Source organism: Scyliorhinus torazame, chromosome 4 (genome assembly GCF_047496885.1).
Source record: "Scyliorhinus torazame isolate Kashiwa2021f chromosome 4, sScyTor2.1, whole genome shotgun sequence".
NCBI lineage: Eukaryota > Metazoa > Chordata > Chondrichthyes > Carcharhiniformes > Scyliorhinidae > Scyliorhinus > Scyliorhinus torazame.
This window is the reverse complement of record NC_092710.1, coordinates 195,861,700-195,877,838: the sequence shown is the minus strand read 5'-3', so window position 1 is coordinate 195,877,838 and position 16,139 is coordinate 195,861,700. Positions and strand designations below refer to the sequence as shown.

Below are 16,139 nucleotides of genomic sequence, written 5' to 3'. Positions count from 1 at the left end.
AAATGGTCATCTGTAAAACCTGTGCTGGATTTTGGAATGCAAACCTCTAAAGCAAAGCATTTTGATGAGAGAAGATTTTAAAGCATGGTTTTTGGCATGGAGCTCCGAAATTCTCATGATAATCATCTGGAGGATTACGGAGGAGAAATCCACAAACATTCTCTTAGGATTTAGTGTGGAGAGTGTGTTTGTCCACAGCCATCTTTTGGGCTTAAAAGGGACTTTGTATTAATGAGACCATTGTAGATTACGATGCACTTTGTAATCAGTATTAATCCTAACAACTGTATGTATTTGTTAAACTAAGGGGGGAGTAAAGGCATATTAGAACATACAGTGCAGAAGGAGGCCATTCGACCCATCGAGTCTGCACCAACCCACTTAAGCCCTCATTTCCACCCTATCCCCGTAACCCAGTAACCCCTCCTAACCTTTTTGGTCACTAAGGGCAATTTATCATGGCCAATCTACCTAACCTGCACGTCTTTGGACTGTGGGAGGAAACCGGAGCACCCGGAAGAAACCCACGCAGACCCGGGGAGAACGTGCAGACGCCGCACAGATAGTGACCCAGCGGGGAATCGAACCTGGGATCCTGGCGCTGTGAAGCCACAGTGCTATCCACTTGAGCTACCGTGCTGCCCTAACCTGCCTTGTGTCATACAATTTTTTTTCATGTTTAATAATTATATTTTTCTTGTTGTTAAATCTAATTCATGGTCCTATGGTTCTGTTCCACAATGTTTTATGAAAAAAAACATTCTTTTGAGCCAGGGTACCATTCTTTTAAGTCCGGGTTCCATTCTGAAATCTTTCTCCCAGTTATAACATCACCTGGGATCGTAACAGGTTGATTTCAATATCAAGTGACAAATTGCTGGTAGTTGTGGAGCCCACATCTATCAACAACTCCCAGTGCCACATTGTCAGCACTGATAGATGTGATATGGCAACATCCAGAACCATAATATTTAGAATCATAGAAATATTACGGTGCAGAAAGAGGCCATCTGCGCCAACCAGCACCTGGTCCCTAGCCTTGCAGCTTCAAGTGCAGAGCCACTTATTTGAGCATTTCAACCTCAACCACCCACTTAGGCAGTGAATTCCATATGCCCACCACTTGTCTTCCTGACGTTGATAGTCAAATGGGTATGACAGAGTGTGTCCGTTTACCGCTCCAGGTGTCCCTTGGTATGGAATGTTACTGCGACATCTTCTGTGTAGAGCAGCTCTCCGATCAGTGTTTGGTACACTTTTTGCTTGGAGTTTAGGCAAGCAAGACTGAACAGTTTTCTGTCAGTTTTGGTATGTAAGTAGACACCCTCCATAGATAACCTGACAGCATAGGGAATATGTCAGAGAGTGTCAGTGCAAGAACATTACTCTTTGACCCCACTGTGCATCTCCCAGGATTCCAATGTTATCCCATTATAACTGACCATATCTTTCGTGTGGTCATGGAAAGCAAGATCACAAAGACAAGATCAGCATGCAGTCATTGTAAGACCAGCAATGTCAGTACTAGTTATGCCACGTTCATCAGATCCATGATTGTCGTATATCCAAAGATCTTCTGTACGATGAACTCACTACCTCCTCGGTGCCCATACCTTTACTACATGGATACCTGCAAGCAAGATCGTGGAAATTGAAGGTGATAACTGGAAGCCAGCTGCTCACAGCATGATCTCTGCAGGCTGACATTTTGGAAGGGAATCAGAAGAGTCGAGGTGAAACAAAAAACCCAGCTGGCCAAGAAGAGAGCCCAAGGAAAACAGAGGCTAGTGAATCAAGCCCCCTCTCAGCCCCACTGTCTTCCTCTGCAGCAAATGCGTCAGAGACGGACATGCAGGAAAAGGACTTCTGAGCCACATCAGGCAATAACATCGAGTTGACTACTACGTCACAACCATTTTCTTAAAATGTAGAAAGCTGCCAAGATAGACTGATTTATATTGAGATTTGACAAGGGTCATCTGGATTCGAAACGTGAGCTCTTTTCTCTCCCTACAGAGGCTGCCAGACCTGCTGAGATTTTCCAGCATTTTCTCTTTAAGTTTCGGATTCCAGCATCCGCAGTAATTTGCTTTTATATCAGCTCTTGTGGCTTAAAAACATTGTATAAGAGCAGCACGGTGGTGCAGTGGTTAGCACTGCAGTCTCACGGCGCCGAGGTCCCAGGTTCGATCCCGGCCCTGGGTCACTGCCTGTGAGGAGTTTGCACATTCTTCCTGTGTTTATGTGAGTTTCGCCCCCACAACACAAAGATGTGCAGGGTATGTGGATTGGCTACGTTAAATTGCCCCTTAATTGGGTACTCTAAATTTATTTTTAAAAACATTGTATGGCACACAACTCTCAACTTATTTACATAGCATTTTAAGTGTTTTCGACCATTTGTTTTCATTGATTATTAAGACAAATAATTTTAAATTGCTGTTGTTGCTTAAGTAATGAATACTGGTCTTTCTCTGCCACAGGCACAAGCTGTGACCTTAACAGTTGCACAGGCCTTCAGAATTGCATTTGACCTTTGGGAAGTGGCACAAGAGGGTAAGAACAAAAATCATTGAGCAAAATTTCAAAAGACTTTGCTTTAATTCTTGTAGTAGTTTTGATAAAATGCAATGTAGAGCTCCTTTGGTGGTAATTTGGTACAAATTACTTCGGCAGAATACTTAATATTGAAAATTCCACCATTTACACTGAGCAACATTGCCTCTTGTACATGGATCAAATTTCACAATATATCCACCTGTGGTATGATCCCTTCTCTGGCAACATGCGAAAGACACAACTGCCATCTCGTTACTATGCCCGCATTATAACTAATATAAATAGAGCAAGGCAACGTGCATTAGGGAATTGATTTCTAGTTTTTAGAATACGCATCATATACCTGCTGCCCTCCTAAAGAATGAGGTTAAAGTCAATTAACCACGTTTCAATGAACACCAACCCACACAGCACAGAACACTTTTTTAAAAAAAAACAGGTAAATTTAATTACACCAATGTTGGCAAGTGAAGAAGCAACTCCTAAACTGTTTCAAAAGCTTTGCAAAGCACATTTTCAAAACTGTCAGTTTGTAACAGCTTGTATCAATTGTTGATTGAGCAGAATACAATATTCTATGAGAGTCGCTCGCTATCCTATCACTGTCTTATTGTGAAGAAAGCTGGTAGCATGCCTCCGCACATGGGTGGTAATTTTAACGTGAATTCCATAAACAAGCTGATCTCTTTCTGATCAAGTCAGATGCCTGTTTTAAACACCAAGCTTGACTTTACAGCTCTGCAGTTTAAGGATATCTAAATTGGACCATCGCGCAGCTTCATCCAAGTCAGATGTGGGTGGTAGGTGATGAAGTGATTGGGAGGAGATCTGGCGTGGCCTGAGATTGGTGGGATACTCCTGGCTCACTGCATGAATTAAAGTTGTGATAAGAAATTGTGTTCATGCACAGATTAGAAAGAGTTGCCTATTACCTGTTTGCTGAATCTATCAATTCTTTTGAGACAATTAGATAGTTGCTTGAAAAACAGGGAAGGTAAAGAGGTTAGGGAGCAAGGGTGCAATTGGCCAAATGTGGATAAGGACACTGGTCCAAATTGCTGAAAAAGAGACATGTTCTGGACGTTTCTTGTCTTGAACTCATCAGGACAGATGCAAGATTGTCAAAAGAACAACAAAGAACAAAGAAATGTACAGCACAGGAACAGGCCCTTCGGCCCTCCAAGCCCGTGCCGACCATACTGCCCGACTAAACTACAATCTTCTACACTTCCTGGGTCCGTATCCTTCTATTCCCATCCTATTCATATATTTGTCAAGATGCCCCTTAAATGTCCCTATCGTCCCTGCCTCCACTACCTCCTCCGGTAGTGAGTTCCAGGCACCCACTACCCTCTGCGTAAAAAACTTGCCTCGTACATCTACTCTAAACTTTGCCCCTCTCACCTTAAACCTATGCCCCCTAGTAATTGACCCCTCTACCCTGGGGAAAAGCCTCTGACTATCCACTCTGTCTATGCCCCTCATAATTTTGTATACCTCTATCAGGTCGCCCCTCAACCTCCTTTGTTCCAGTGAGAACAAACCGAGTTTATTCAATCGCTCCTCATAGCTTATGCCCTCCATACCAGGCAACATTCTGGTAAATCTCTTCTGCACCCTCTCTAAAGCCTCCACATCCTTCTGGTAGTGTGGCGACCAGAATTGAACACTATACTCCAAGTGTGGCCTAACTAAGGTTCTATACAGCTGCAACATGACTTGCCAATTCTTATACTCAATGCCCCGGCCAATGAAGGCAAGCATGCCGTATGCCTTCTTGACTACCTTCTCCACCTGTGTAGCCCCTTTCAGTGATCTGTGGACCTGTACTCCTAGATCTCTTTGACTTTCAATACTCTTGAGGGTTCTACCATTCACTGTATATTCCCTACCTGCATTAGCCCTTCCAAAATGCATTACCTCACATTTGTCCAGGTTAAACTCCATCTGCCATCTCTCCGCCCAAGTCTCCAGACAATCTAAATCCTGCTGTATCCTCAGACAGTCCTCATCGCTATCCGCAATTCCACCAACCTTTGTGTCGTCTGCAAACTTACTAATCAGACCAGTTACATTTTCCTCCAAATCATTTATATATACTACAAAGAGCAAAGGTCCCAGCACTGATCCCTGTGGAACACCACTGGTCACAGCCCTCCAATTAGAAAAGCATCCCTCCATTGCTACCCTCTGCCTTCTATGGCCTAGCCAGTTCTGTATCCACCTTGCCAGTTCACCCCTGATCCCGTGTGACTTCACCTTTTGTACTAGTCTACCATGAGGGACCTTGTCAAAGGCCTTACTGAAGTCCATATAGACAACATCTACTGCCCTACCTGCATCAATCATCTTAGTGACCTCCTCGAAAAACTCTATCAAGTTAGTGAGACACGACCTCCCCTTCACAAAACTGTGCTGCCTCTCACTAATACGTCCATTTGCTTCCAAATGGGAGTAGATCCTGTCTCGAAGAATTCTCTCCAGTAATTTCCCTACCACTGAAGTAAGGCTCACCGGCCTGTAGTTCCCGGGATTATCCCTGCCACCCTTCTTAAACAGAGGAACAACATTGGCTATTCTCCAGTCCTCCGGGACATCACCTGAAGACAGCGAGGATCCAAAGATTTCTGTCAAGGCCTCAGCAATTTCCTCTCCAGCCTCCTTCAGTATTCTGGGGTAGATCCCATCCGGCCCTGGGGACTTATCTACCTTAATATTTTTTAAGACACCCAACACCTCGTCTTTTTGGATCACAATGTGACCCAGGCTATCTACACCCCCTTCTCCAGACTCAACATCTACCAATTCCTTCTCTTTGGTGAATATGAAATATCAAAGGATAATGGCTACCCCAATCAGATAATTGCCTCCTGCATCAGTGTATCACAAAAGGGCCTAAGGCAGTCACTTTCACACCTGTAAAGTATCCCGTCTACCTCAAATAACCCTGGAACTGTAAGGTATATGACTCCCCCTCGGACTGATCTGTTCCCTGTAAGAACACTAGTCACAATGCCCTATGCTGCTCTTGCTCATGTATTTGCTTTGTTTGGCCTCTTGTTCCACATTGTAACCAATCACTGTCGATGTACCATTTGTCAATGTTCCCTGTTGGTTATTCTTGTGCCTACTCTGTACGTATTGTGTACGTTCCTCCGCTGCAGAAAAATACTTTTCACTGTACTTCGGTACATGTGACAATAAATCAAATCAAATCAGCTAGCCGTTTCAAACATGAGGGAGATTTCCCACGAATAGGATGTTGCATTCAAGTGAAAAGAACATAATTATAATAATCGCTTATTGTCACAAGTAGGCTTCAGTTAAGTTACTGTGAAAAGTTCCTAATCGCCACATTCCGGCGCCTGTTCGGGGAGGCCGGTACAGGAATTGAACCCGTGCTGCTGGCCTTGTTCTGCATTACAAGCCAGCTGTTTAACCCACTGTGCTAAACTTGCCCCTGAGCATTGTGCCTACCACACAAATGTGTAATGTGGTACATGAATTTCCATGCCAATGGGATGGCAGGTACATAGCTTGAATGTTCCAATGACTGATGGATCATATGAAAAAGCATATCCCTTCGACTATTCGGTCCGTACTTGCAAAACTCAGATTATGGGGCAAGACTTAGCTAAATGGGGACAAAATCCCATAACGAGCATGTTCAGCCCCGTGTTTCCTGGCACTTGCAGTGCCAAGAAACAAGACGCTATTGACCGGCACTCGGGTTAGATCTGAGGTCTCAGCGAGAAACGTGCGCCCAAGGCCGCACATAGCCCTGTTTGCTGCACTGAGGAGCTCCACTCGCCAGAACTTCTGTGTAGAGAGGGGAGGGACCACGGGCCCCTCCTTGCTCCCCCTTAGCAAAGCAAAGGGAGGGTCCACTGCCCCCCACCCCCGCATCCCCAGCCCGATTGCCACAAGAAAATTGGCAGTGCCTACCTGGTTCACGGACAGTGCCCCTGCCAGCCTGCCGTGCCACCTGGGGATCTTGGTAGTGCCAGGCAGGTACTCATGTGGCAGTGCCAGGGTACCTGGTTGGCACCAGCAGTGTTTAGCTACCACCCTGCGCAGAGGGAATGCATCTGGGGGCCTCTAATCCCCTCCGAGACCCCCCACGTACCATTCCCTCCATCTGGTCCCGGTTTGTAGAGCCCATTTACATCGCAATGTCTCATGAGACGGGTTAGATCTGGCGAGGCATTGTGAGCTCGGTAGATCCCGGGCGCAGAGGTCTCCCAGCTTCTATTGAACACATTGCACTGCGGCAAGCTGATACTTGTGTGCAGCATTGGCCATTTTATCACTCCAATGTGTAACATGGGACGTGGATTATACAATTGGACAGCACTTGCTGACCAGTTCGGAGCGTGCTAAAAAGTACACTAACAACCAATAAACTTGGACTGTGAAAGTGGCTCACTTGCGAGAAGATACACATATTCATAAGCAGAGACCTGTCCTCTGCAGGCGAAATTAACATCTCTACATATTGTGCCTTTTTTGAATTGAGCAGCAGCAAAGGGAACACTGGGTCCCTGGTGCATTCTCTACTCAATGAATCAGTTGACTTGCAATCCAATCTTTTCTAATTAGCATAAATTGTTCCCTTTGAAATTTGGCATTCTTGTGTCTGTCCTGATGAGTGTAAGATCAAAAGTTTGACAGCATCTCATTGTTTTCTCAGTAATACTCACGTTCTGAACTAGCAAATAACTATTTAGGAAAAGAATGCAAAGTTTCTCTTACAGTTCAGACCTGATTTGTCATGATCAGTAAATATTGAGGGGTCAGTCGTGAATGCAATCTCCAAGTCTTGGTCATGCCATCAGGTGAAGTTGAAAAGAAGCGGAAGCCACAAATGCTTCCCCTGAAAGAGATAAATTGGAAGATGACTCTCCCAAATTATCCTTGGTAATGCTGACTGCATAGCTGGATTAGTGGAGGCTTAGGAGTGTTGTGAGCCTATAGTTTGGTAGGATGGGGGTGAAATGAGGATGGAAGCGTTGGAAGATGCACTCAGTCATTGAGTATAGAGTTGAACAGTTAACATAAAAGGAAATTTGCCGAAGGTTCTAAGCATCACCTTTCGTTGTCACTCATCTGCTTGCCGAGCCACTGGCTACTTTTCATCTAAAATTATTTTCCGAAACCTTTCACTTCCTGGCACACACTTTCTGCTAACCCTGAAAACAAAATGCTAGAAAGTTCACCCAGAATGTTTTTGAAGGGGTCCTTTATGTAGATTAGCTCATGTTACTTTAGATCAGAATATATTTCAAACATTACTGGGTGGCGTTGTGAAAGCCCAATATTATTCAATTATAGTGTCAATAAAAGTTGCAACTTTTCATCTGGCATAGGTTTGAAACATTCCAGGTTACAATGACCACCAATACATCTATTCTTATAATAAATCATTAACTTTTATTGGAAAATGCAACAAAAAAAGCAGTATTAAAAATTAAAACTGAAGAAATGGTTGCCTGTCTAATTTAGCTATGTATTCAATTCCTCAAGAGTATGTTTTATTAGTCAGTGAGTATTGCAACCCTGGGTCTAATTGTGATAGCAGCACCTTCTGTCAAATCTCTTGCTGGCCGAGTCGAGGAATAATGAGAAGCATTGCATCAGTGGTGCAGCTGTGTGAACAGTATTGTGGTATAGTCATTCCTCTGTCTGTTCCATTGCAGATGGTGACATGAAACCTCACAATAGTGCTGCATCTATCTGATTGATTGGAACCTCAAAGGGAGGGTGGATAGTGGGTTCATGGTAATACTGCATCCATCTGATCTTTGTAATGTTGGAGAGAGGGTGCAGACAATTAAATTGTACTGCATCCTTTTGATCACAAGAAGTCTAATGGGAAGGATGTCAAGTAAATTCACAGTCATATTTATGGTAATGCATTTGTCCCGTCTATGGAATAAATCTCAAATGTCGGATCTTGTCTATGCTCTTCAACACTGGTGAGACAATTGCAATTCCAGGTTAAACTACAAGCTCCTTTAAAATTCTGTGACATTGAATCGGAAAAAAAATTAGACAAGGCATGTAGTGAAGAGCTAATCCACTAACGCCAGCTTTCCCTGTCAGACAGAAAAGTAAGCCTCTGAAACCTGTTGACCTGGAGTTTTGCAGTGAGCGGCAAACAAATGCTTTATGCCATTAAATAAACTTGCATTTCCCTACAGGCTTTCCCGATGGGCTTCTGCACTGGAACTAAGGGTGATTAAAAGTAAATCTCTCTAAGGTATCCAGGACCATGAGGACAAGGAAAGCAACTGTGTATCTCCTTAACCAATTGGATTAAAGAATTCTTAATGTGGCATACAGAATGAATCAGGAAATGTAAGTTAGAGTAGTTAATGATGTGTTTGGTATGCTGGGTCTGCGAGGACTGCGTTTACTGCAGCAGTGAGAGAGAGACAGGCTTCCAACACTTGAAGAAATGCAACTTGATTTTATTGAACTCTTAACTATCATACATACTTTAACTGTGGGTCGACACTATGCTGACTTGACTGGAGACCTGAGGCTAACCTGACCAGACTATCTTTCTACCACGTGGTGTATGTTCTAGTTGCTGTTCATGGGCTCTGACTGTCTCACAGGCTGGATCCCAAGAGAGCGGGAAAACTCGTGCCCTCTGGCTTTATAGTGGTCTTGTCCTGTCTGGTGATTGGCTGCTGTGTTCTGTGTGTTCACCTGGTCATCCTGTGTGTCAATCACTGCCTGTCTGTGCACCATCATATACCTGTGTGTATATTATGACATCCCTCCCTTTTTCTTTTCTCTTAATAAAATGTGTGTGGGTCAATAAATAGTGTGTGTGCGTGTACAGGAGACTGACTATATACAAAGTATGTTAACATATTCAAATGGAAGGTGTCTAGTGCAGATAGAGAGCAGATAACAAATTAGAATGAAACAATATGTACAGATGTGTAAACGGATCACAAGGTAATGCAACGTTAAGTCTATAATTTCAGTCTCTGGCGGGTGACGAGTTCTGGTTGACCACCTCAAGGGTGGGTCAGGGGCCACCTGCACTGGAATGGGCGGAACTGCCTCCAATGTAGAGGTCGATAAAAGAACTGGCAGATCGGTGTTCTCGTGGAAAGGTGCGTCCTGAGGAACCAGCATGCGAGACAGGACATCACGTTCAGGTGGCGGGCATGGAAGTAGCTGCAGTGCCCGCCTATTACACCGAAGAAAGTAGCCATCATGCATGCGAACGAGGAACGATCTCGGGGCCACTTGCTTGACCACCACAGCCGTGGCAGACCAGCCACTGTCAGGTAGCTGAATATGAACTCGGTCAGCAGGAGCCAGAGCAGGGAGATCTGTGGTGTGGGCATCGTACGCTGACTTGCATTGATCCCGAGACTGTTGCATCCTCTGCAAGACCGGAAAATTGTCAAGGTCCGGGATGTGGATAGCCAGCACCGTTGTCCGTAGTGTGTGGTTCATCAGCAGCTGTGCAGGGGACAGGCCAGCGGACAAAGGAGTCGCCCGATAGGCTAACAGCGCCAGGTTAAAATCCGAACCCGAGTCAGCAGCTTTGCACAACAGTCTTTTAACAATGTGGACCCCCTTCTCAGCCTTCCCATTCGACTGGGGGTAGTGGGGGCTTGAAGTGAGGTGCGTGAAATTGTACAGCCGGGCAAAATCCGTCCACTCCTGGCTGAAGAAACCAGGGCCATTATCAGTCATAACTGTAAGTGGAATGCCATGACGGGCAAAAGTCTCTTTGCATGCCTTGATGACCGTTGCTGATGTGAGGTCAGTCAGTCTAACCACCTCTGGGTAGTTGGAAAAGTAGTCCACGAGGAGGATATAGTCTCGGCCCTTTGCATGAAAGAGGTCAACACCAATTTTGGACCATGGGGAGGACATCAGTTCATGCGGTTGTAGAGTCTCTTTGGGCTGAGCCGGCTGGAACCTTTGGCACGTTGGGCAACTGAGGGCCGTGTTGGCGATATCTTGACTGATGCCTGGCCAATATACTGCCTCTCGGGCTCGACGGCGACACTTTTCCACCCCCAGGTGACCCTCGTGGATTTGGCCGAGGACCAGCTCTGTGGGATTACTATCCTGTCCAGCTTCATTAATATGCCGTCCACTACCGCTAGATCGTCCTTTATACTATAAAACTGGGGGCATTGCCCCTTTTGCCAACCCTCCATGAGATGTCGCATCGCCCGCTGGAGTAAAGGATCCCTGGCCGTCTCCTGACGAATTTGCACGACCCTTTCATCAGTGGCCGGAAAGTTGGATGCACAAAACTTCACCTGAGCGTCTATCAGACAGACAAAGTCCGACTGCTCACACGGCGTGGTGATGGACCGAGAGAGTGCGTCGGCCACAATGAGCTCTTTGTCCGGGGTGTAGAACAGGTCGAAATCGTAGCAGCGGAGTTTGAACAGGATACGTTGTAGCCATGCCGTCATATCATTGAGGTCTTTTTGGATGATGTGAACCAATGGCCTGTGGTCTGTCCCGACCGTGAATTTGGGGGGGTCCATACATGTAATCATGGAATTTGTCAATCCCTGTGAGGAGGCCCAGGCATTCTTTTTCAATCTGAGCGTATCGTTGCTCAGTAGGCGTCCTGGCTCTAGAGGCATACGCGACTGGGGCCCAGGAGGAGGATTCGTCCCGCTGGAGGAGTACTGCCCCAATGCCAGCCTGGCTCGCGTCGGTGGAGATCTTGGTCTCCTTGGCGAAGTTGAAAAATGCCAGTACCGGGGCCTTGGTGAGTTTCGCTTTGAGCTCACGCCACTCTTGCTCATGAGCGGGGAGCCACTGGAAGTCCGTAGTTATTTTGACAAGATTACGGAGAGCTGTGGTGTGTGATGCAAGGTTGGGGATAAAGTGCCCAAGGAGATTGTCCATCCCTAGGAAGCGGAGGACCGCCTTCTTGACCTCCGGGGTCTTCATGGCGTTGATCGCCGCCACCTTGTCTGCATCTGGCCGCATACCGAACTGCGAAATATGGTCGCCAAGGAACTTTATTTCTGCTTGACCGAACAAGCATTTGGCCCTATTGAGTCAGAGGCCATGCTCATGGATCCTGTAGAACACCCGCTTGAGGCGATCGATGTGCTCCTGAGGAGTTGTGGACCAAATAATGATATAATTGACGTACACTCGCACCCCCTCGATGCCCTCCATCATTTGCTCCATTATGCAGTGGAACACTCCCGAGGCGGAGATGAAGCCAAAGGGCATCCGGTTGTAACAGTAGCGACTGAACGGGGTGTTAAATGTGCACCACTTTCGACTGGACGCGTCCAGCTGCATTTGCCAAAACCCCTTGGAGGCATCCAGCTTTGTGAAAAGCTTGGCGTGAGCCATTTCACTGGTGAGCTTTTCTCGTTTAGGTATAGGGTAGTGTTCCCTCATGATGTTACTGTTCAAATCTTTGGGGTCGATGCAAATGCGAAGTTCCCCTGACGGTTTTTTGACACGGACCATGGAACTAACCCAGTCCGTGGGTTCAGTGACCTTAGAAATTACGCCCTGGTCCTGGAGGTCTTGCAGCTACTGCCTGAGACGGTCCTTAAGGGGTGCCGGCACCCGACGCGGTGCATGAACAACAGGTGTGGCATTCGGCTTCAGCAGTGTCTTGTATCGGTAAGGTAGTGTACCCATACCTTTGAAGATGCTGTGGTATTGTGCTATGATGTCATCTAATTGGGCTTGGAAGTTGACATCTGGCGAGGTCGTTGCCTCTGCAGACGACATGGTGTGAACCCGTTGCACAAGATTCAGGATTTTGCAGGCCCAAGCACCGAGCAGAGAAGCTCTGTTGGTTCCTACAATTTCAAAATGCAGGGTCGCTTATGAAAAATGATGGGATACCGCAAGCTGGCATGAGCCACTGGCAGCAACGGCATTGCCATTGTAGTCGATGAGCTGGCAGGCCGGTGGAAGAATGCTTGGCTTGACGTGGATGGTGTCAAGGTCAGACTTTGAAATGAGGTTTGCTGAAGCACCAGTGTCCAGCCTGAAGCGTATGCGAGCCTTGTTGACCGTGAGTGGCACACCACTCGTCGTCCGGATCAATGCTCAGTGCTGGGAGTTGTTTCACCTTCTTCGCTGAAGGCATCGTATGCTTGGTGATGATGCCCACCCGGAATGGGGATGTGAGTCCTTCGGTGTCGGAATCTGGAACCATGTCAGAGTCGGAATCTGCAACGGGTTGCTGTACTGACCGGACGTTCCTGCGATGCGATGGGGATCACTGTGTATTGGGCAGTTGAGCAGATCTGCACAGGGCTGCGTAGTGGCCAAGCTTGCCACACTGGAGACATTGCCGCTTTAAATGGGCGGAGCCACAGTTGTTGCATGGTCTGGCACCAGCGTCAGGACGCTCTGTGCGCACCTGCGCAGTTTGGTTGTCGGCCTCGCCGTCCCCTTGGTCGTGTGGCGCAGGAGCCCGGGAAAAGGGCGCGAAATGGCCGCCCTCATCCAGACTCAGGCCTCGGAGCTGTTTTACGGCCTGCACCCGTTCCGCATCACAGGGGCCTTGCCGCGCCACCTCTGCCGCCTTGATATGGGAGTACTGGTTGTTGGCGTGCTCGTGGAGGACGCAGGTTTCAATGGCGATGGTGAGGGTGAGCTGCTTAACTTTAAGGCGCTTCTGGCGAAGGGGATCGGAGTGGACCCCGAAAACGATCTGGTCGCGGACCATGGAGCCGGAAGTGGAGCCATAGTTGCAGGACTGCGCGAGGATATGGAGGTGGGTTAAAAAGGACTGGAAAGGTTCATCCTTACCCTGCAGCCTCTGCTGGAACACGTAGCATTCAAAGCTCTCGTTGACTTCGATGTCACAGTGGCTGTCGAACTTCAGGACTGTTTTAAACTTTGTCTTGTCCTCGCCTTCAGCAAAGGTGAGGGAGTTGAAGATGTGGATAGCGTGGTCCCCGGCTGTAGAGAGGAAGAGAGCGATCTTCCTGGCATCCGAAGCGGTTTCCAGGGTCGGTGGCATCAAGATACAGCTGGAACTTCTGCTTGAAAGTCTTCCAGTTAGCACCGAGGTTGCCGGCGATGCGGAGCTGCGGGGGTGGGTGGACACTGTCCATGTTACCGGATGGCTGATCGCTGATCAAAGGCAGACGATCTCAAGGTAGGTCCGTCAAACTCGAGCATGACTCACTGGTACCATGATGTGTTGGGTATGCCGGGCCTGTGAGGATTGCGTTTGCTGCAGCAGTGAGAGCAACAGGCTTCCAACACTTGAAGAAATGCAACTTGATTTTATTGAACTCTTAACTATCATACGTACTTTAACTGTGGGTTGACACTATGCTGACTTGACTGGAGACCTGAGGCTAACCTGACCAGACTATCTTTCTACCACGTGGTGTATGTTCTAGTTGCTGTTCATGGGCTCTGACTGTCTCACAGGCTGGATCCCAAGAGAGCGGGAAAACTCGTGCCCTCTGGCTTTATAGTGATTGTGTCCTGTCTGGTGATTGGCTGCTGTGTTCTGTGTGTTCACTGGTCATCCTGTGTGTCAATCACTGCCTGTCTGTGCACCATCATATACCTGTGTGTATATTATGACCGTTAATTTGGTACCAAATCATATGCAGAAAGCAAAATCAAGAGACTGATTTGTAAGCTGGGATAGAAAAGAAAAATGTTCAAAAAACGATTATGTTTTTGTACTTTTTAAAATCTCCAACAATAATTAAAATATGAAAGAATGTGACTTCACATTTGTAGAAGTTCATTTTCAGTGCCAGAAAGTTTATTTGTTAGTAATTAAGATTTACCACACTGTTTAAGAAAATACTTACACGAGAATGAAATGCCCGAACTTTTTCTATTGTGTTTATTGGGTGTCTACTGGGTGAATAATGTACTGGATGTCTACTGAGTTTCTAACTTCATGCCCTTCCAGGTGTTTCAATGAAGAGTTTCTTGGCGCAATAGCAATGTTTCTTTGAAGAGTTGGGCAACTAAAACAGCAATTTCCTGACCTCTGCATTTAACTTCACATGAATTGCTGTCTGATTTTTCTCTTTGGCATTGATGGTCTCACCATTTTTATTTCAAAATCCGGACCAGGCTGATCTATCATCTTGGGAACTGAGCATCAAAAACATAGTTGGCGCACTTTCTGGCATGTGTTTTATTTCTTACATTGGCAGAAATTGTGTGCCATGATGGTTGTGCCTTGGTGATGTTTGTCTATGTGCAATTGTTACATAACTGGAAGTTGTTTTTGCAGTTTATTGGATTCCTTTTTTTATTTCTCATTGAATGCAACTCTCTGCTTGAATTGGTACCTGGCTTAACCAATGGGAAAGTTATAATGCTAGCATTCAGATTTTGTACAAAAACGGAACAATTTAATAATATGCAAAAATATTGTACTCGTCCTGATTAACTGTTAAGCCAGACATTTCTTCCCGATACAGATACAGGGTTATGTACTTTTATCTGTCTTCACAGTTGAACCATAGTCAAATATTGTCTGTACTTTTAAAAAAAAAATGTTTTTATTCTTAATTTTCACATTTTCGTTCAAAATTTACACCCCACCCACAAACAGTAAACGGTAACAAATACAAAATCAATCCCCTTAACAATACCAACGATCCCATCCTCCCACCACCCCAAACAATGGGCCACCTGTCAATATATGCATCCAATAAAACACACCTCCCACAGTGGCAACAAAAAAACAAAGGAGTCCGGGACCGCCCATGGTCACCATTGACCTATAAGAGTCCACTCCCCCTCCGCCCCCCTACATTCAACGCCCTCCAACCTCTGAAGGAGTACCGTCCATGATACCCAAGAGTTGCCCCCCCCCCCCAGTCTCCAACTCCTCACATCCACTGCCTCTCGTAAAACTCCTCCCCCCAACTTTCCACTCCGGCTAGACCACCCGGACCCTGTTCTGCCAGGCTCCGATGGCCGCAGCCCCTCCCCCCACCTCCCGTTCACTGGCCGGCTTAAACTGGCCACCGTGGAGGCCCCTGCCCGGGTCTCTTTCTCCCTTGCCCGGCCCTAGGAGAGCCCAGAAATCCCCTTTTAGTACACAAACCCCGCATATCCACCTACACCTCAAAGAGTCCTCATTTTGAGTAAAAGTCCCATCACTTCCCTCGTCCAAATATATACAACATTGGCTCCTTTAGCCTATACACCCGCACGCAGTGAAACAAAAAAGAAGAAAATACAGTCATGAGGTTACATCGGCACATGGCCATTTCTCAATTTCTCAGTTCTGCCACAGTCCTTCTGCCTTCGCAAATTCCTCCGCTGCTTCTGCCATTCTAAAATAAAAGTCCCTGAGCTTGTAAGTCACCCTCAGCTTCGCTGGATATGCAATGCCGCACTGCCCCTTGCTAATGTACAGTGCCCTCTTCACCCGGTTGAAGGCAGCCCGCCTCCTCGCCAGCTCCACCGTAAAGTCCTGGTATACACGTATACCAGCTCCAGCCCACTGCACCACCCGCTTCTGCTTGGCCCAGCTCAGGACCTTCTCCTTCACACTGTACCTACGGAAGCACAGAGTCACTACCCTTGGCGGCTCACTCGTCTTTGGTACA

The 16,139-nt window shown here is 46.7% G+C and overlaps 1 protein-coding gene across 2 annotated transcripts in view; it reads left to right on the top strand.

Annotated features, from left to right (window-relative positions):
* Nucleotides 1-16,139, top strand: part of LOC140410675 (low density lipoprotein receptor adapter protein 1-B-like) — a 165,982-nt gene that overhangs the window by 102,402 nt on the left and 47,441 nt on the right. For both annotated transcript variants that reach the window (XM_072499060.1, XM_072499059.1), the window contains exon 5: nucleotides 2,484-2,556. In XM_072499060.1, the coding sequence (XP_072355161.1) occupies nucleotides 2,484-2,556 (73 nt within the window). The remainder of the gene's footprint in view (nucleotides 1-2,483; nucleotides 2,557-16,139) is intronic.